General features: G+C 35.2%; 1 protein-coding gene across 6 annotated transcripts in view; it reads left to right on the top strand.

The window, feature by feature from the left end:
* Window positions 1-22,399, top strand: part of HECTD1 (HECT domain E3 ubiquitin protein ligase 1) — a 75,824-nt gene that overhangs the window by 42,849 nt on the left and 10,576 nt on the right. For 3 of the 6 annotated variants that reach the window (XM_055556084.1, XM_055556087.1, XM_055556083.1), the window contains exons 20-30: window positions 742-876; window positions 1,389-1,528; window positions 1,813-2,136; window positions 3,077-3,243; window positions 3,332-3,508; window positions 6,495-7,331; window positions 8,023-8,244; window positions 13,768-13,901; window positions 14,745-14,867; window positions 18,573-18,729; window positions 21,462-21,684. In XM_055556084.1, the coding sequence (XP_055412059.1) occupies window positions 742-876; window positions 1,389-1,528; window positions 1,813-2,136; window positions 3,077-3,243; window positions 3,332-3,508; window positions 6,495-7,331; window positions 8,023-8,244; window positions 13,768-13,901; window positions 14,745-14,867; window positions 18,573-18,729; window positions 21,462-21,684 (2,639 nt within the window). The remainder of the gene's footprint in view (window positions 1-741; window positions 877-1,388; window positions 1,529-1,812; window positions 2,137-3,076; window positions 3,244-3,331; window positions 3,509-6,494; window positions 7,332-8,022; window positions 8,245-13,767; window positions 13,902-14,744; window positions 14,868-18,572; window positions 18,730-21,461; window positions 21,685-22,399) is intronic. The other 3 variants (XM_055556086.1, XM_055556085.1, XM_055556088.1) reach the window with 3 other exon arrangements.

The raw sequence follows: 22,399 nt of genomic DNA, 5'->3' as shown, positions 1-22,399 counted from the left end.
AACAGAACATTATAGAGGAACAAGGGGATTTTTGTCTATTATTTTAAAGGTTTTATCTTTGATAGGTGAATGAGATAGAAATAGTCTCAAAGACTGGAGATTTCCCAGCTTATACAATCATAGGACCACCAGCATCTTTTATTGTATGTATATCATTTCAGGAGACTGTGCAAGATACAAAGACAGGAAAGCTAGGGATGTGCCCTCTGTTAATTTTGTAGTCTAAAATGCTCCCCAAATGTACATATAAATGTTTAATTCTGTGGCTATATAAATTAGTTAAAATTTATACAGAAATGAAGCACATACTTGTTTTATTTACTGAAACATTGGATTGGAAGCTATTAAAATGTCATTTTTTCAGTTTACTAGCCATAGATGATTTAATATATTCTCACTTTAATAGCATAAGTTAATTAGCTGCTTTTTATAACTTACTTGGAAAATTGCGAGTTATCAGTTAAGGCTGTGATATTTCTGTTAATCTGTTAAGTGATTTATAATAATTTTATTTAAACCATGTATGTTTGAAGTTGTTTAGAGATAAGTAGTTTGTTTCTTGAAAATATTACTTATTCAGTGAACCTCTTTAAAACATATAGTAGGAAACAGATACTGTTAACTCCCTTTATGGCTATACTTTATTAATCTCAATTGCTGTGTTATGTAACATTTCTCATTTTCAAAATGTTAAGATAAAAGCACAGTGTTCCCTGAAGCATTTTAATCATTTCTGTGTAGATACTTACAAGAAGATTAAGATTTCGGTTGGAACGTGCTCCTGGTGAAACTGCATTAATAGACAGGACTGGCAGAATGTTGAAGATGGAACCCTTAGCTACAGTTGAATCTCTGGAACAGTATCTCTTAAAAATGGTGAGTTTCTAGCAAGCACATGATGTGAAATAAGCTTTTTTTGCTGTGGTTTAGCCCTTTAGAAAAGTGATTTGGGAATTCCATTTTAGAAAATAATGTTTAGACTATAAATGGTTTCTTCATAAAGATGTCTATTATAGTTATTTGTTCTACTAAAACAATGAGCAAAAACTTAATGCTAATAAGTAAAGGAATATCAATTTGGTAATTATTTCAATTAGTTTGACTGTTATTTGGCTATCATAATATACAGACTGATAAGAGAAAAATGTTTTTGTACAGTTATTGAGACTTTGTTTTACTCTGTCTGTTGAAATAATAGACTAAAGAAATACTCTGATATTAATAGTGGAGTGCTATGGTTAGGGAATTTTCTAGTTATTTTTCTTTTTCAAGTATTTTTTAATGAATATTGATTATTTTAAAAAATCACATTAAAGGGTTAGTTACGAAGTGGGCAGTGAACTTCAAAATATCATCATTAAGGTGTCTTCCATATTTTCTTTGGTTAGGTAGCAAAGCAGTGGTACGATTTTGACCGATCTTCATTTGTTTTTGTTCGAAAATTAAGAGAAGGCCAAAATTTTGTATTTCGACACCAGCATGATTTTGATGAAAATGGAATCATTTACTGGATTGGAACAAATGCCAAGTAAGTCACTCTGTTTAATGTAGATTGAAAATATTCACCTGGAAAAGAAATCTAGGTAGTAGAAACCACCCTGAATATTCTGTCGTTCTAGGAATTTCATCTTCTAGGTTAAATTTAAGACCATCCAAATTTTTCTCTTATGAAGAAAAGTTGCTTAAATTATTAAATATAGAATTTTTCTTAATATAATTTTATGTGGAAAAAAAGTAGTCTGAACAAATGCAGTTATTTTAAAAGTGTTAACTGTTAACACTGTTTAAGAGTATTTTCTTTGTTTTTTGTAGAACTGCATATGAATGGGTTAACCCAGCTGCTTATGGACTTGTAGTAGTAACATCATCAGAAGGACGCAATCTACCTTATGGCCGCTTAGAAGACATACTGAGTCGTGACAATTCAGCTTTAAATTGTCATAGCAATGATGATAAGAATGCCTGGTTTGCCATAGATCTGGGTCTTTGGGTGATACCATCAGCATATACACTTCGTCATGCTCGTGGTTATGGAAGGTCTGCACTGAGAAATTGGGTTTTCCAGGTATCCAAAGATGGACAGAACTGGACTTCTTTGTATACCCATGTTGATGACTGCAGTCTCAATGAACCAGGGTTAGTTGAGGAGTCTTTGTAAATTGGAAAACTCAGTAAAGAGCTTTGTTTATTTTCATAACTGTATCCTTTTAGAGCTCTCTATTTTATGAGATACTGAAACAAGATTTTCTTGCTAAAAATACCACTTGATACTATAATTTAGGTGTTAAAACTTTGAAAAATGACTTTATGAAAGCCATCAAATTCTTTAAACTTTAGTAGAAGCTGAACTTATTTAAAAAGAAGTTGATACATAGCTGTATATATGTGTATATAGCACACTGATAAAAGCAAAAAAAAGAAGAATTAACTTTTTAACTAAACTACCCATTTATTCACACAATGTATGTGAAATGTTTGACAAATTAACAGTGACTATTGATTTGTCTTATTTTATGTATCTGTTTTCCTAAATTTTATATATTGATCATATGTATGTTTTTTTACAGGCAGAAAGTCAGCATTATGTTTCTAAAAAATTTAGTTCTAATACTGTTTAATTGTATATTGTGGCACATTTTGAGGAGTAGATAGAGTGTAGATTAAATTATTTTGTGTATTTGATGTATGGAGGGAGCTTCTTAACATGATTAATAGGTAATATTTTCAAGCTTTAAAGTTGCTGTTTTAATATCATTTAAAATTTTGCAAAAAATTAAATATCTTTTTTATCATAAAGAGATTTGTTACTCATAAAATTTTTTATTTCTTTGGATTTTATTAATTATAAATCTTTTAGAGTTATGAGTCAAATTAATCATATACATTTAACATTTCATTTTTCATTTTCTTAACTGCTATTTTTCTTCTTTGATTTCTTGAATTTTGTGTAACAAACTGTTGGCTGAACATGAAAGTTACTTTATTTTTCACATAATTTTCTATTATGTAAAAAATATCTTTGCTACCTTAAGCATATTTTTCATATATTATGTAATATTTTCCCTAAAATTCACAGGTCAACAGCCACCTGGCCTCTTGATCCACCGAAGGATGAGAAACAAGGGTGGCGACATGTGAGAATTAAACAGATGGGAAAGAATGCAAGTGGACAGACCCACTATCTCTCACTATCTGGATTTGAACTTTATGGCACTGTAAATGGAGTATGTGAAGATCAGCTAGGTAAAGAGAGAACAGTAGGTTTTTCTAACTTACTAAAACAATTGTAGAAGGTGACTTTGACTGTATTTCTCTAATTTCAACGTTATAGGAAAAGCAGCTAAGGAAGCAGAAGCTAATCTTAGACGACAGAGACGTCTAGTTCGCTCCCAGGTACTGAAGTACATGGTTCCAGGGGCTCGTGTGATCAGAGGCCTTGATTGGAAATGGCGTGATCAGGATGGCAGCCCACAGGGAGAAGGCACCGTCACAGGAGAACTGCATAATGGTGAGTAGGTGCTTAGCGTTTGTAATGTAGAAATCGAGTATTTACATCACAAAATATTTTTGTTTTGTTATTTTGAGGTAGTTTATAAATTGAATAAATGTTCCAGGAATAATAAGAAGAACCAATCTATTGGTTTTATGTTAAAATGGAAAAATCATTTACTTAGATAGTGGAAAAGTTTTTAATTCTTAGGTTTTGACTCAAAACTTACTGCTAATAATTTGAAGTAATTTTTATGAATAAGTTAGTATAAGGTGAATACCCTAAAAGACATATTTTTCTGCTCCTTTTGTATCTTTGTTTTTAGTTTATTATTCATAAGTTTCCATTGATCTAAATTTCTTATGCTTTTCTTTATCTTGTTAGCCTCACAAGAATCAGGCAAAAATTTTTTGTTCAATTATAAATCATATAGAAGAAAAAGCATTAATGTTTTTAAGTTAAACATTTTTCAGTAAAGTACAGAACAAAAATTGTAGCATTTTCATTTATTAGTTAATTATATTTCAAAATGTTTCTCAGTCTACCAGTTTTTCTTTGCGATATTAAACTTTCGTGTTCCGTAAGCAATATTTTTTAAAATCCAGTTCATTTTAACTTTTGATTCTGTAGATTTTAAGGAAGTTCATACCCACTTTATGCTATTAACTCCCAGAAGGAACTATAGTGGCTAGATTTTTTTCTTATAACCTAAAAGGCTCATTTATTAGTGGATAATTTGCCTAACCAGTGGTGGGTCTTATGAATTTTGCCTACCATTTAAAAAATAAAATGTTCATATTGTCAGTTTACACCAAAAGATAATAAAATTGACAATGCTTAAGAGAATGACTAACACTTGATATCTTAACTGTGATAAAAGCATCTGTTTACTTAAACTCTTTTTGCTTTAAAAAAAAAAACATTTAAAATTCTACATTTTACTACATTTAAAATGTAGTAAATTCTACATTTACTAAATTTTACTACATTTAAAATTCTGTCCCTGAAATTACATTACAAAATGCATTTCTGTTTAGTTGTACCCTAATTTCAGATTATCATCATAGCAGGTTTATAGTGAATGAGCATGTATGCAGCTGCCAAAATTCATAAAAAATAATAATACTTGAATAATAATAGTTCAATTCAGAAATTTCCAATGTTCTTGTTTTTGCGCATCTCAATGATACTTAGTTAATAGTCTATTTCCCCTAAGATGTTTGACTTTTAAATGTGTGGCCATTTAGGGATATATAAGCACTGTGTGTTTTTCTTGGTTTGGAGTCAAGTGAAGCAACTATATAGGAAAATTGGAATCTTAATTTCAGAATTTAGCATACAAGAAAGGCTTATTTTTGCTTATCTGACAAATGCAGAAAGCCATACCTTAAAACCGTTACGTCATAGAGAATTCTTAGCTTTCAAATACTTAAGCTAACCATTTTTATTAATGTCTAGTTGTTACTCTTTTTATCTAAAGAGGACTTCAGAGTTTTGTAAATATCCACTTTTGGATATGTACCCTTTCTGAGTTCCTGTCAGTGAGCAGTTTAAACACTGATGAGAGTGTTTAAATTATTCTGAAGCATAATTGAATGGTTTACATTTATTAGTTATTTTTCTACGCTCTTCCCTTTCTAAGAACATTTGTGTTTGTAGGAATATCCATTTTTTAATTTATCACACAAATATGAGTGCCTATTATGTAAAGGTACTCTATTAGACTTCAGAGACGCAGTGGTCAACAAAAAAGTACGATCCCATGCTTTCTGGTAAAACAGATAAAACATACAGTTACAGATTTTGACATGTGCTATGAAATAAGTTATCAGTATATTTTGGGACCAGTTAATATGATACAAATGTAATTTTAATTCGGGATTGAGGTATGCTTTTGAACTTTTCCTTTTCTCACACTTTTCCATGTTGCAGAAGAGATAGTTAAAAGGATTGAGGCAATTGAAATCTCATCTAAACTAGATTATGTAGATTTGGGGCAGTCAGTTTCCTCTCAAACAACTTGTATGCAGATAATCCCCACAGGTAATTTAATATTACTTAAACCCCTCTAAGTTTCATTGTAAACATGTATGAACTTGGCATGTGTGTGTGCATGTATGCCTGAGAGAGTGTGTGTGTGTAAAGTACTTTTAAAGTTTTTAAAGACTATTTTTATGTGCTTTTTTCCCCCTGAAGTAATTAGCTTATAACATGAAAATGAGATTGTAAAATTTATACTAATTTTATTTCTAATAGGCAATTTATTTTGTTTTTGGAAATTATTTACCATTTTTAAAAAAGAAGTATTTTTTTCCAAGTATAAGTAAATATAGGTTTAATATTATGCTCACTAGTCCTTTTCATGTTGTTAGCTTTATCATATAGGTTCTATCTAATAAAAGAGCTTAGCATACTTTTAAAATTTTGGTTTTAGAATTTTGTGCTTATTCAGATTTATTAATTTTAATCATAAGAGAACCAAGTAACCACTGAACTTTGAGAACACAACCGAAATGCTAACTTAGTGTTATTTGAGCTAGTGGCCTAGAATTTCTACAGTGATAAATGAATATTTTGTCCGTCAATTATAGGATTTAGCCCAAACTTAGAAATTAATGGTTAAGCCAGCACTTTTTCTATAAACATTTGACCACATGATCATATTTAGCAACTAAAAAAGCTTTTACTTAGATTTCATGTATACTTGCTGAAGTTGCAATAGTTTACCATTTTTATCCGTCTTTTTTACGATTTTTAACGGTTCTTCCCCTTGAAAGATACTCCAGTAGTTATAAACGTGACCCTTATGTTGTTTTTAAATATTAACAAACAGTTCAGAAATAAGAGAAACAGAAGGATTCAATTTTAGTTGGCAGACCTTAGATGACTAGAAATTCAGAGAAGTACAGCGCTGATGAAAAGCTGATCCCATATTGTGGAGCTACTGTCTGACACGCTCCTATCTGCTTTCTGCTGGGTCTCACAAACTCCTGTCCCTTTCCAGGCTGGATTGATGTCACCTGGGATGCTGGTGGCTCAAACTCTTACCGTATGGGCGCAGAAGGAAAATTTGACCTCAAGCTTGCACCAGGGTACGACCCTGATACAGTGGCATCACCCAAACCTGTTTCATCCACTGTTTCAGGCACAACGCAATCATGGAGCAGCTTGGTGAAAAACAACTGTCCAGACAAGACATCTGCTGCTGCAGGCTCCTCAAGTAGAAAAGGAAGCAGCAGTTCTGTGTGTAGCGTGGCCAGTAGCAGCGACATCAGCTTGGGTTCGACCAAAACGGAACGGAGATCAGAAATTGTAATGGAACACAGTATAGTTTCAGGAGCTGATGTCCATGAACCAATTGTTGTTCTTTCATCTGCTGAAAACGTCCCTCAAACAGAAGTAGGGTCATCTTCCAGTGCAAGTACCAGCACCTTAACAGCGGAAACGGGAAGTGAAAATGCTGAAAGAAAGTTAGGCCCTGATAGTTCTGCTCGTACTCCTGGGGAGTCTAGTGCAATATCCATGGGAATTGTTAGTGTTAGTTCTCCTGATGTTAGTTCAGTATCTGAGTTAACTAATAAAGAAGCAGCTTCACAACGGCCCCTTAGCTCTTCAGCAAGTAACAGACTGTCAGTGAGTTCTTTGTTGGCTGCCGGGGCCCCTATGAGCTCTAGTGCAAGTGTACCTAACCTGTCCTCAAGAGAAACATCTAGCTTGGAGAGTTTTGTAAGGAGAGTGGCAAACATAGCACGGACTAATGCCACCAACAACATGAATCTAAGCCGAAGCAGCAGTGATAACAACACTAATACTTTGGGGAGGAATGTGATGAGCACAGCAAGTAAGTGAGCTTTTCCTTATAGAACCCAATGCTTTTTCCACTCTGAGGGATGCAAAGTAGGATTTGTTTAGTGGGTTCTGGCTCTAGTCTTTAACCAGATCATTAAACCCTGTTATATACAACTGTGTCACGTTTAGCACTTCAGGAATATAAGGTTAAGTTCTGTAGAATTGTGACATTTTAAGAATTCTGATCAGGACCTGATAAAGAACCTCTTATTCTAATTCTGAAGAATAAAATAACACATTTATGTTTTTCACTCCTCTGATTGTTAATTACAAGAGGAAATAGATGGCTATTAACTATCATCAGAGTCAGTTGAAATCGGAGCGTAATACTGGCATAACTTTTACTTAGGTCCTGAATTGATACTAGCTTATGAAAGTTTTAAATTCTATTTAAAGCTACCAATGGGTCAAAGTAATTCCCTTGGAAAATACCATTGGGAGTAATTTCAGTGCCTGCTTCACTTACTTTAAAAGCTAGGCTTAACATTCTAAAAAATAATAATACTATAAAAACAAGAACTTCTAGTTGGATTTCAGTTGGGTTCCCAAAGTTGTTGCTTTTCAGCCTTTTAATAATCAGTGTTTCATGACCGCATTCTTTTTTCTAAATATACAATGTAGTTTTTCTAAGGTTTACACAATCCTCCCCTTTTTGTACTAATTCGCTTCGTTTTTATCCTTAGCTTCTCCTCTTATGGGTGCTCAGAGTTTCCCTAATTTGACCACACCCGGTACTACATCGACAGTGACTATGTCAACATCCAGTGTTACTAGCAGCAGCAATGTAGCTACAGCAACAACAGTTTTATCAGTTGGTCAGTCTTTAAGTAATACTTTAACCACCAGCCTCACATCAACCTCCAGTGAGAGTGACACAGGTCAGGAAGCAGAATATTCCTTATATGGTAAGTTACAGTATAAAATATTGATATTTATATGGTGATGTTTTTATCACATTTTTCTCCTGGGGTGTTTTAAATTTTCGATTAGAAAAGGATGAGTCTCTCTTATAAATATGGCAGCTTTATATGTGATAAAAAAACTCAAAGTGATATGAAGAACTGTTAAATTATCTGGTTGTAAATAGACATCTAGGAACTTCTGTGTGTCATCCTTTTCTTGGCTTTTTGTCACTAGTGAAGTTTTATTAGAAGAACCGTAATAATTTGACATCTTTATAAGAAAAGAAGTGTGATAGATTAATGAGCTTTGTAAATTGATAATTGTCTGTACATTGTAATGTAAGAGGAAAAATACTCCTGTGTGTCTTGTGTACTTTCAGTACCCTGCTCACAGACAGCTTCACTTCTGCACCTCTGACCACCAAGTGTGTGTAAAGCTTTCCCACAATTCTGACATTACCTGCTTACCTGGAGATCGTATTAGATCCCACAGCTTAAAGTCTCAGATCTCCAACATGCCCACCCCTCACCTTTGCCCCTTTAGTCACTAATCACAAATCTAGATTGTTACCTGTGCTTCTCACTGACTGGCTGTAAACTGGAAGTTTCCACAACTCCCTCTTTGGGTTAGATTAATTTGCTGGAGTGGCTCACAGGGCTCAGAAAAACATTTTATGTACTGGGTTACTGGTTTTTTATAAAAAGGATATATAGGGGATACTCTGGTAGTCCAATGGTTAGGACTCTATGCTACCACTGCCAGGGGGCCAGGGTTTCATCCCTGGATTGAGAACAAGATCCCATAAGATGCTTGATCCGGCCAAAAAAAGAAGAGAAGAATATATAACTCAGGAACAGGCAGATGGAAGAGATGCACAGGGTAAAGCCCGGGAGGTCCCAAGCACAGGACCTGGCATCCCCATGGAATTCAGGAGCCATCCTGGCCTGTCATTGTGTTCATGTCTACCAGCCTGGAAGCTTTCTGAACCCCCAGCCTTTCAGGGCTTTTATTTTTTGGAGACTTCATGATTTAAGCACCAGGGATTAAATTACCAGCCATTGGTGGTATGGCCACCAGTCTCCAGCTCCTCTCCCTGGAGGTCTAAGGGACGAGATGAAAGTTCTAGTCCTCTGATTGTGGTTGGTTCCACTAACAACCAGCCCCATCCTTCAATTACCTAAGGGCTTTCTAAAAGTCTCCTCATTAAAACAACTCGAGTTATAAATAACAAACGACATCTCTATTGCTCTTAGGAAATACCAAGAGTTTAAGAAAACTCAGTGTATTGAACAGAGATGACCAAATTTTATTATAAACCACTGTATCACAACAGTTATCAAAGTCTTCTGGAAATTATTATTTATTTAGGTGACATTTGAAATATTCAGATGAATTAGTTCTTGCTTAGGTTTTATAGTTACATTGTTGAATGTAACTGTGGTATGTAGTCAGTGATTCAATTAAAATGTTTCTAATTAGAACCGTAAAATTTTTTATAGAAGGGAAGTATTGAAACAAAAATCATCTAGTCCCTACCATTGTTGTCATTTGATACATATCATTTGATATATCTGTTCTTTAAGAAAAAAGGAACTCTATCCTTTCTGGACAGCTCTTTTCACTGAGTACACTGTAAAAATATTTTAATATAGTTCAGTGAGTTTCTACAACATAGAATGGCTGCCAGATATTCCTCTGTTTGACTGTATGATCATTATTTAATATTAATTGGATATTTAAGTTACAGTTTTTCATTACCATCAGCATTGTTACGAGTGAGCATCCTTTGTATTTTTGTGTATTTTTCTTAGGGTAAATTCCTAAAGGAGTAATTGTTGAATTACCTTCCAAAAAGGCTGTATTCCCATCATTATTGTTTTAGAATACCCTTTATCACAATCCTTGATCACCTGTTCTTTTTTCAAAATTACTTTTGTTAATTTCAAATATAAAAAGTTTATATGAAGATATATTTTAAGTACTATCTTGTGTATGCATCATTTTAATATGTTTTCATTTTTTTGAGAATATGGTCTCTCGTATTCCAAGCTACCAACTGGATCTGATGATCTGTGATTTTAGGAAAAGCATTATATTTCTCTTTCCACTTTATATGTTAAATAAGTATGTAGTAAAATGACGATAATAGTTACACCAAAGTATTGTAAATTCACCAGATAAGCATTTCTACTTTGGTTTTCCTCCTGGAGGCCTTCTGCTTCTCCCTATTACTATGTTAACTTTAAGTTTTAGTTCTGTTAATAAATCATGTGAAGGTTAAGAAAGTTGTAGGTATACTAATGGGAAAGAATATTGAGGAGTCAGGGCTACTGCTGCTGCTGCTGCTAAGTCGCTTCAGTCGTGTCCAACTCTGTGTGACACCATAGACGGCAGCCCACCAGGCTCCCCCGTCCCTGGGATTCCCAGGGAAGAACACTGGAGAGGGTTGCCATTTCCTTCTCCAATGCATGAAAGTGAAAAGTGAAAGTGAAGTCGCTCAGTCGTGTCTGACCCTTAGCGACCCCATGGACTGCAGCCTACCAGGCTCCTCCGTCCATGGGAGTTTCCAGGCAAGAGTACTGGAGTAGGGTGCCATTGCCTTCTCCGCAGGGCTACTGACTGCCTTTTAAAAATTATTCTTTGGTGATTAAAATTTCCTTTTCTGCATTTCTAAAACTGGAGGACTCGTTGACAGTGCTGTTGTATGAAGGATCAGAGTAACATCTGCATTATAAAATAATTTCTATATATACAAACTTTCACTGTGTTATGTTTTGAGGGACATGATTTGATTGTGTGACATAATCAAATGTGTGAAATAAGGAGCTTTTTAAAATATATATATTATCCTTGTAAAGTGAAAATGTTAGTCGCTTAATTTTGTTAGCCTCTTTGCGACCCTATGGACTGTAGCCTGCCAGGCTCCTCTGTCCATGGAATTCTCTAGGCAAGAATACTGGAGTTGGTAGCCATTCCCTTCTTCAGGGGATCATCCCAACCCAGGGATCACTCATGTCTCCTACATTGCAGGCAGATTCTTTACCATCTGAGCCACCAGGGAAGCCTTATATAATATCCTTATACTAGGATAAAAAAGGGAAGATGAGTAAAACCACTGACTTCAGTGAATTGTAACACATGAAAAATGGAATTTATATACCTACATATTTTTTCCTTTAAGAAATAAACCTAAAAATGGAATTTATTTTGTGTATGCCACATAATATTCGTGAGAACCATTACCTAAAATGCAGGATGGCACTTTACATGTTTGTTGTTTAGTCACTAAGTTGTGTCTGACTCTTTTGCCACTTCCATGGACTGTAGCCTGCCAAGCTCCTCTGTCCATGGGAATTCCTAGCCTAGAATACTAGAGTGGGTTGCCATTTCCTTCCCCAAGGGATCTTTCTGACCCAGGAGTTGAATCCGTGTCTCCTGCATTGCAGGCGGATTCTTTTACTGCTGCGCCAAAAGGTTAGGGGTAATATATTTCATCAAATTTAAGATGCTATTAATTATAAGATTATTTTATGTCATTAAGGAAAAAATGTTGCCAATTTAGCTGTGAATATTCTGAGGTCATTATGTGTCGTATAAGCAATGGCAAGTTGTAGTAAAAGGCATTGAATTTTTAGTCTTCTATAATTATTAGACATAAAAAATTGTATTTGGTTCAGGAACCTTTAAATGCAAGTCCCTACTAAATATTTACAAATTGTTTTTTGGATTTTTTTTGTAATGTATATACTGCCTTCTTATCCATAGAAGTTTTTTTTTTTTTTTTTTTTTTTAATTCCAGATCCAATAAAAAACTCCTGTTTTAGTCCCATTATTCCTCTTTTTATTTTCAGTTCCTATGGAGAACAGCTTCTCAACACCTTCATTATGTAGGGCAGTGTAAATTTGACCTAATCTTCACTGAAGGATGGAGGGGAGAGAGCCTAACAAGGAGGCAGACAAAAGGGATTAAAGTTTATTTTTTATGTGCTAGGTAATTTGGATGATATATAAAGCTGTACCTAACATCATTCCATAGTAAATAGGCATTATCTTTAAGTAGTCATTATCATTAAGCAGTCTCTCCAGTCACATAGATAAATTCAATTCTTTCTGATCATTCTGTTCTTTTCCCTTTCACAGTATATATATATATATATTTTTTTTTTTTTTTTTTAATATTTGTTTTTATTTATTTGGCTGCATAGAGTCTTAGTTCAGAGAAGGCAATGGCACCCCGCTCCAGTACTTTTGCCTGGAAAATCCCATGGACGGAGGAGCCTGGTAGGCTGCAGTCCATGGGGTCGCTAAGGGTCAGACACGACTGAGCAACTTCACTTTCACTTTTCACTTTCATGCATTGGAGAAGGAAATGGCAACCCACTCCAGTGTTCTTCCCTGGAGAATCCCAGGGACGGGGGAGCCTGGTGGGCTGCCGTCTCTGGGGTCACAGAGTCAGACACGACTGAAGTGACTTAGCAGCAGCAGAGTCTTAGTTGTGGCATGTAGGAATTAATTCCCTGACCAGGGATCAAACCCAGCCCCCCTGTATCTTGAGCACAGAGTTTTAGCCACTGGACCACTAGGGAATTCCCACACAGTTTATATATTTGTTTACTTTTTCAATGTCTGTCTCCCCTGTAAGCTCCATGGGGGTTCATACCATGTCTATCTTGTTTACAACTATGTATCAGTTCAGTTCAGTCACTCAGTCGTGTCCGACTGTTTGCGACCCCATGAATCACAGCACACCAGGCCTCCCTGTCCATCACCAACTTCCGGAATTCACTAAAACTCATGTCCATCGAGTCGGTGATGCCTTCCAGCCATCTCATCCTCTGTCGCCCCCTTCTCCTCCTGCCTCCAATCCCTCCCAGCATTAGGGTCTTTTCCAATGAGTCAACTCTTTGCATGAGGAGGCCAAAGTATTGGAGTTTCAGCTTTAGCATCAGTCCTTCTAATGAACACCCAGGACTGGTCTCCATTAGGATGGACTGGTTGGATCTCCTTGCAGTCCAAGGGACTCTCAAGAGTCTTCTCCAACACCACAGTTCAAAAGCATCAATTCTTCAGCGCTTAGCTTTTTTCACAGCCTATACCTAGTGCCTAATGCAATTCTTGGCACATAGTAGGCACTCAAACAGATACGTGTTGACACAGCTAATGATTCCAAAGTGTTCTCTTTCCACCATTGTGTTTCCACTGACTTATACAGAGAAATGTGATAGGGCTGGTTTTATTTTTTAACATATCCTATATTGTTGACCTTTTTGAAAAATGATTTTGTGGATACGGATTTAGTTTATTACCATCCTTTATCCCATGTCGTTTTCTGCCATGCTTGGGACTGTTTCCTGCTGTTACTCATCCTTTGTGTGTGGTGGCAGAAGAAGAGTGGCATCACTAAATGTGGCCTTTATACCTGAACCTTTGAATTTTACCTGTGTATTATAAAACAGATTCACCAAGGTACTCTGGTATGCTTTGTTACTTGTGTTAAGAGGAAGATTGTTGGTTTTGTTTTCTAGATTTCCTTGATAGCTGCCGTGCCAGTACTCTGTTAGCTGAGCTAGATGACGATGAGGACTTGCCAGAGCCAGACGAGGAAGATGATGAAAATGAAGATGACAATCAGGAGGACCAAGAATACGAGGAGGTTATGGTAGAGAGAGAGTCACCCATTTTCTTAACTAAGATAGGTTGTTGATAATTGAAATGAAGAAAAGAAAAGCAACATTCTAGTCAAACTTTGAAGCAAGAAAACAGAGCACCAGTGTGAAAGATGTGCTGATGTTTTTACAGGTTTAAAAATGTGAAGAACTGCAGTAATCCTAAATAATACAATTTTCAGGACTTCCCCTGGCAATTCAGCGGTTAAGATAGGGGACCCAGGGTTGATCCCTGGTTGGAGAACTAAGATCCTACATGCCATGTGGCATGGACAAAAAAAAAAGCTATACTTAGAATTTTCTGGTATCTACTGTTTTGCACACAGTATCTGTATTATCTCATGAGTCTTTACACAGACCTATGAGATAGAGACATAGAATACATAATTTGCTCAAATTAATCAGAGTTAAGTAGGAAGTAGGACCCAAGCTTAGGCAGTATGATCCAGAACCCGTAGTGTTTGTTAACTATGATTGTCTTAAAATTGAACTTTTGCTTGAAAATGCCTTTTATTTTAGCTTCATGTATAATTTTAATTTCCTTTTATAAAATGTTAGACGATTAAAAGCATTTTTTCCTAAGTTGGGTTTTAGTGGGTAGAGAACTTCCAAGAAATGCTTTTGTATACCTTTCTTGGAAAATACATAGAGCATGGGCACGTTTCTTCTGAATGTTAGTATATGATGTATGATGAAGTTAAAACTTTTCTATAAATGGCTAATGAAATTTTCTAATGACAGTTTTGATAACATAGATTTATAGTTCAGGTCAAGGCTGAAGAGGGATATATATGAGTCACGTAATTAGACACGTCTCTTTCCATTTTCTGTATTAGATTCTGAGACGTCCGTCCCTACAGCGCCGAGCTGGCTCCCGCTCTGATGTAACACACCATGCTGTCACCTCACAGCTACCACAGGTCCCAGCAGGAGCGGGGAGCCGACCTATTGGGGAGCAGGTAATATCTTCATGTCTGCCTTCCTACAGTGGAGTTTTTTCCTTCCACAGTAAAGCACTGACTGAAATGTCTAGGAAAATCTACAGAGGGGGCAGGGTGAGGCCAGGAAGCAACCAGAGTTAACAAAAGCATACTTGCCCAACTACTTGGGTTCTATATACCAGGTAGAGTCCATGATTGCTCTCCCATAATGCAGACAGGGTTTTTTTTTACTTGGAACACCCTCTTTGACCTTTTTGTGGTATGTGGTAAACATATATTAAAATCAGTTCAGTTACTCAGTCATGTCCGACTCTTTGCAGCCTCATGGACTGCAGCACGCCAGGCCTCCCTGTCCATCAACAACTCCTGGAGTTTACTCAAACTCATGTCCATTGAGTTGGTGATGCCATCCAACCATCTCATCCTTTGTCGTCCCCTTCTTCTCTTGCCTTCAATCTTTCCTAGCATCAGTGTCTTTTCAGATGAGTCAGCTCTTCGCATCATGTTGCCAAGGTATCGGAGTTTCAGCTTCAGCATCAGTCCTTCCAGTGAACATTCAGAACTGATTTCCTTTCGGATGGACTGGTTGGCTCTCCTTGCAGTCCAAGGGACTCTCAAGAGTCTTCTCCAACACCACAGTTCAAAGCATCAATTCTCTGGCGCTCAGCTTTCTTTATAGTCCAGCTCTCACACTGGAAAAATCATAGCCTTGACTAGATGGACCTTCGTTGGCAAAGTAATATCTCTGCTTTTTAATATGCTGTCTAGGCTGGTCATAACTTTCTTTCCAAGGAGTAAGCGTCTTTTAATTTCATGGCTGCAGTCACCATCTGCAGTGATTTTGGAGCCCCCCAAAATAAAGTCTGCCTCTGTTTCCACTGTTTCTCCATCTATTTGCCATGAAGTGATGGGACTGGATGCCATGATCTTAGTTTTCTGAATGTTGAGCTTTCAGCCAATTTTTTCACTCTCCTCTTTCACTTTCATCAAGAGGCTCTTCAGTTCTTCTTCACTTTTTGCCATAAGGGTGGGGTCATCTGCATATCTGAGGTTACTGATATTTCTCCCAGCAATTTTGATTCCAGCCTGTGGTTCATCCAGCCCAGAGTTTCTCATGATGTACTCTGCATATAAGCGAAATAAGCAGGGTGACAATATACAGCCTTGACGTACTCCTTTTCCTATTTGGAACCAGTCTGTTGTTCCATGTCCAGTTCTAACTGTTGCTTCCTGACCTGCATACAGATTTCTCAGGAGGTGGGTCAGGTGGTCTGGTATTCCCATCTCTTGAAGGATTTTCCAAAGTTTATTGTGATCCACATAGTCCAAGGCTTTGGCATAGTCAATAAAGCAGAAATAGATGTTTTTCTGGAATTCTCCTGCTTTTTCGATGATCCAGCAGATGTTGGCAATTTGATCTCTGGTTCCTCTGCCCTTTCTAAAACCAGCTTGAACATCTGGAAGTTCACGGTTCACGTATCGTTGAAACCTGGCTTGGAGAATTTTGAGCATTTGCTAGCATGTGAGATGAGTGCAACTGTGTGGTAGTTTGAGCACTCTTTGGCATTGCCTTTCTCTGGGATTGGAATGACAACTGACCTTTTCCAGTCCTGTGGTCACTGCTGAGTTTTCCAAATTTGCTGGCATATTGAGTGCAGCACTTTGACAGCATCATCTCGTAGGATTTGAAATAGCTCAACTGGAATTCCATCACTTCCACTAGCTTTGTTCGTAGTGATGCTTCCTAAGGCCCACTTGACTTCACATTCCAGGATGTCTGGTTCTAGGTGAGTGATCGCACCATCTTGATTATCTGAGTCGTGAAGATCTTTTTTGTATAGTTCTTCTGTGTATTCTTGCCACCTGTTCTTAATATCTTCTACTTCTGTTCGGTCAATAGCATTTCTGTCCTTTATTGAGCCCATCTTTGCATGAAATGTTCCCTTGATATCTCTAATTTTCTTGAAGAGATCTCTAGTCTTTCCCATTCTGTTAGCCTTTGCACTGCTTCATTCTGTACTCCAAGGCCAAATTTGCCTGTTACTCCAGGTGTTTCTTGACTTTCTACTTTTGCAATCCAGTCCCCTATAATGAAAAGGACATCTTTTTTTGGTTTTAATTCTAGAAGGTCTTGTAGGTCTTCATAGCACTGTTCAACTTCAGCTTCTTCAGCATTACTGGTCTGGGCATAGACTTGGATTACCGTGATATTGAATGGTTTGCCTTGGAAAAAAACCAAGATCATTCTGTCATTTTTGAGACTGCATCCAAGTACTGCATTTTGGACTCTTGTTGACTGTGATACTTCATTTCTTCTAAGGGATTCTTGCCCACAGTAGTGGATATAATGGTCATTTGTGTTAAATTCACCCATTCCAGTCCATTTTAGTTCACTGATTCCTAAAATGTTGACGTTCACTCTTGCCATTTCCTATTTGATCACTTCCAATTTGCCTTGATTCATGGACCTAACATTCCAGGTTCCTATGCAATATTGCTCTTTACAGCATGGTTAATAGCTATTTTCTAAGATTTGTAGTTTTCACAGTATAGGAATAGAAGTATTAGCCTATTAGCTAACATTTATTTATCTTTAATTATGTGCTAGATACTGCTTATGTATATTAACTAATTCAATGCATTCAACAACCCTTTTAAGTTATTATTAGTCTCAGTTTTCAGATGAAGTAATTACTAAAGATCACACATAGAAGTTTTAGATCCCAGATAAAACTGGTTTCAGACCGATCAAATGTCAGTTTGATCTCCTGTAATGGTTCATCTCAATTAAGTGTTATGAGGGGGCTAAATGTGTACATGTAAGTATTTACATAATTATTTTTTAAAAATTATTATATCAGACATTTATAATATTTATAATTCATTGAATTTTTTGTTGATAAAATTAATAAAAGCGAAGAAGAGGAGAAAAATGTTCCTTAAAAAAACTTTTATTACGGAATTTTTTAAACATGCTAGAAGTAGAAAGTAGAAGTAGAAAGAAATATTGCAGTGATTCCCCAGGAACTCATCATTTGACAAATCAACACTTTGTAGAACTTGTTTGAACTATTTGCCCCAAAGTAATTTAAATCAGCTTCAAGCGCTGTATCTGTTTTGTATGTAATTTAGTTTACACTTTTTTTTAAAAGCGTATTTAGAAATAATTATATGTTCACAATGAGTTGCAGAGACTGAAAAGTCTTGTGTGCCTTTTGTCAGTTTCTTCCAGTGGTTACATCTTACATAATTGACCCAGTGTGTGTGTATGGTTCTTTATCATTTTATCACATATGTAAATTTGTGCAACCACCAGTAAAGGTGCTTTTTTTTTTTTAAAGAAAATATTCATGTGTACTTTATTGTCAAAAGTGTTAATAAGGTCTGATTTACAAAAGTGTAAGGCTTCTTATGATTTCATTTGTCTTTTCCGTTATTTTTGAGAACTTTAAAGAAGCTGTTAGATACAATTCGTAAAACCTCTGTTTATAAACATTTTCTCCAAAACCTACTTACTTTTGATAAATCATTAAGAAATGTGTATATATCTATACATGTTTGTGTTGGCTCATTTTGTGCTTAAGAAATATGGCTGAATAAGACTATAAAATACCTATAGAGAGAAGTACTCAACATATACCTTATTTTATAGATAGCATACCATTGTTGCAATAATGAAGAGTTTTATAATGTTTATCTGTACATGGAATTTTATCTTTATAGGAAGAGGAAGAGTACGAAACCAAGGGGGGCCGCCGGAGAACATGGGACGATGATTATGTGCTCAAGCGGCAGTTTTCAGCTTTGGTTCCTGCTTTTGATCCTAGACCTGGTCGAACTAATGTCCAGCAGACAACTGATCTAGAAATTCCACCCCCAGGTATAAGATATTTTATCTTTTGTGATTTAATTTTAATAGATTCCAGATTAAGTAGTTAAGTACTATATAGTTTAAACAGTTAAAATACTACTTGTATATGCAGATTATAAATAATAGGTTTCAGGAAAAACTATATATCAGACACAAATCCTTAAAAAATACAGCTTTTTTTTTTTTGAAAGGAACAAAAATACAGTATTTTATTTTTTCAATTTTTATTGGAGTATAATTGCTTTTCACTGCTGTGTTAGTTTCTGCTGTACAGCAAAGTGAATCAGCTACACATATACATATATCCTCTCTTTTTTGGATTTCCTTCCCATTTGGAGCACCACATAGCACTGATTATTTTTTATTGAAGTATAGTTGCTTTACAATGTTGTGTTAGTTTCTGTTGTATAGGAAAGTGATTCAGTTATACATATATGTACTCTTTTTCATATTTTTTGCATTATGGCTAATTACAGAATGTTGAATATAGTTCCCTGTGCTATACAGTAGGATTTTGTTTATTTTATATATAGTAGTTTATATCTGCTCATCCCAATTTCCTAATTTATCCCTCCCCCACTGCCTTTCCTATTTAATAATTATAAATTTGTTTTCTGTATCTATGAATCTGTTTCTGTTTCATAAATAAGTTCATTTGTATCATATTTTAGGTTACACATTTAAGTGATACCATATGGTATTTGTCTTTCTCAGACTTATTTCACTTATTTGTCTTTCTCTAACATACTTAGTATGTTCATATCTAGGTTCATCCATGTTGCTGTGAATGGCGTTATTTAATTCTTTTTTATTGATAATAAATTACCAATATTAATAAATATTTTATAAATATAAATGAATATCAATAATTGATGAATATTGATTAATAATTTTATGTATTTCTAGTTCAGTGTGTGTGTGTGTGTGTGTATACACACAACCACCTCTTCTTTATCCATTCATCTGTTGTTAGACATTTAGGTTGCCTCCATGTCTTGACTTATAAATTAGAGTATTTTGAAAATACACTGTTTTACAGTTGTATAAATTTTAAAGTAAGGCCTCATTTAAAGGTAGATAGTTTGTATTCTGTTTTCTACTAGATTAAAATTGTTAAACATTACTCCCATTCAGCTTTTCTTTGAAAAGCTATGTAATGGTTTTACTTATGGCCTCTGGAGTCAGTCAGCCTGAGTGGTAGCTCCGTGTCTTACAACTCTATTTTGGATGTGGTAGGCACACTAATGGCCCCATGCACTCCACTGCCCTCCTGCCTCCACCCCGAAAGCTGTATAGGTCCTAACCTCTAGAATTTGTGAATATGTCACCTTAACATGAGAAAAGACTTTGGAGATGTGATTAAGAATCTTGAGATGGGGAAATGATCCTGATTCTCGGATGAGCCCAATGTAATCACAAGTGTCCTCATAAGAGAGCAACAGGAGGGTCAAAGTCAGAAAGCAGCGATTATACTGTTGAGGGGCCATTAGCCAAGGAAAATGGGAAGCTTCTGGATGCTAGAAAAGGCAAGGAAATGGATTCTTCCCTGGAGCCTCCAAAAGAAACAACGCCTTGCCAGCCCATTTTAGATTTCTTACCTCTAGAATTATAAGATAATACATTTGTGTTGTTTTAAACCACTCAGTTTGTGGTCATTTGTTACAGCAGCAATAGGAAACTAATATACTGGGCAAATCCCTACCCTGTGCAAGCCTGACTCTACTCATCTGTTATCTGGGGAAAACAGTAGTCCTTGTTTGACCATGTAGTTAAAAGGATTAAGTGAGGTAAAATATAGCAAGTGCCTAGCATGGTACCTGATGTGTGTCTCAATAAATGTCAGCTATTGCAATCAATATATTATCCTTCAAGAAAACTTAGATGTTAGTGTGGAATGTACTTTTTACTTGATAGAAAGATACTTAAGTTAAATGTGGAAGTAAGTACACTTTATAGTATAACGTGTGGTATATGACGTGGTATAATGGTGAGAGAGAGTATTTAAAGATGTCTCAAATAGGAAAATCTACTCGGAGTACAAATAGGTACAAATTTTCGATAGAGCTCTTTAGCAATGTATTTCATATTTTTACTGCTACAAATTGGTATCATAGAAGTATTCACTTTATACACGGGTGATTAAAGAAGTATTTTTAAAAACTTGGAAATGACCTTCATTATGTTTTGAGAATGGAATTGTTTCAGTTAAAGTACAATGGAATGTCATGCAGTGAATAAAATAATACCTTATAACACTGTATCATGATATGAGGAAAAGATTCCTGAGATTTAAAAAATGAGTACATCACTAAATAATTATGAACCTAATTGTCTTTGTGTGTATGTACTTCATAATACACTCATTCAGTATGCATAAAAAGTTGACAGGTCTTTAACTGAGTATGTGATTTTCTCTGGATATAAGATTATTAATAATTTTAGAGTTTTCTCATTTATAAAAATAAAATTTTCTGAAATACTCATAGTTGTATGTATATCATAATAAAAACAAGAAATTCATATCATATGCATAAATTCTACTCTAGAACCCTTTAAGTAACATAGGTATATTCTTCAAATTAAAAAAAAAAATATTGAAACCAAGAGAATCTTAAGTAGCTGATCTCTTTAACTTCTTTATGTCAGAAGGGCTGAGATTTCATGTGCCCTGTCTCCTGATGGCACAGTACTCTTTTCTGGACTGCTTGTTTTAATGTTTTTCACATCTTCTGTATTTTTAGGAACACCTCATTCAGAGCTTTTGGAAGAAGTTGAATGTACTCCATCACCTCGATTAGCCCTCACTTTAAAAGTAACAGGTCTTGGAACAACTCGTGAAGTTGAATTACCACTCACTAATTTCAGATCAACCATCTTTTACTATGTACAGAAATTGCTTCAGTTGTCATGTAATGGCAATGTGAAATCAGATAAACTTAGGCGTATTTGGGAGCCAACATACACGTAAGAAATTTTAATTTAATATTTTAAGTAGATATTTAATAGTATATAAGCCAAGTATTATATTTTCTATATTTTATATTATAAGAACAGAAAAGATTAAGTTCTCTCAGTTTATAGGAATAGATAAGAACATTTTTGACTCCTGATATATAGAAGTTAACGCTTACAACTGGAAGGAACTTTAGACTAATTCCTTATGTAATGATTGTTGAACTCTTTGACTGGGATTGTGTATGAAATAGTAAATATTTTCTATGTTTGAGAGTCTCTTAGTTAAGCATACCTCTCTTTGTTCATTCATTTATCTGTTCAACAAATAACTGTCAATGACCTTGGCCAGAATTTATATAACATTTTAGTACTTTGTTTTCTAATCTGTAAAATGAGAGTAGTTGTGAGAAATCTGTAAATTTTATATATAAAGTAGATTCAGTACTATCTGGGATGTAGAGGGTGCTCAGTAAGTATTACCTATCATAATATTTATTATGTAATAATATAAATTTATATAGTTTAATATTATAACTATTATAGTCATCCCATGTGACTTTATTTTCTTAGTTTCTATATCTGATGTTCTGTTAACATCATTGATAATCTTATATAATGTTCAATAAAGTAATCTATGTCTTTTTGAGACAGAACAGAAGGTCATCATGGCATACTCTTCCTTCAGTTTTAATTGGAATAATTAAAGTTGACAATTTGATCTCAA

The sequence above is a fragment of the Bubalus kerabau genome, chromosome 19 (genome assembly GCF_029407905.1).
Source record: "Bubalus kerabau isolate K-KA32 ecotype Philippines breed swamp buffalo chromosome 19, PCC_UOA_SB_1v2, whole genome shotgun sequence".
In the NCBI taxonomy this organism is placed as follows: domain Eukaryota; kingdom Metazoa; phylum Chordata; class Mammalia; order Artiodactyla; family Bovidae; genus Bubalus; species Bubalus kerabau.
This window is presented reverse-complemented; position numbering and strand designations above follow the sequence as displayed.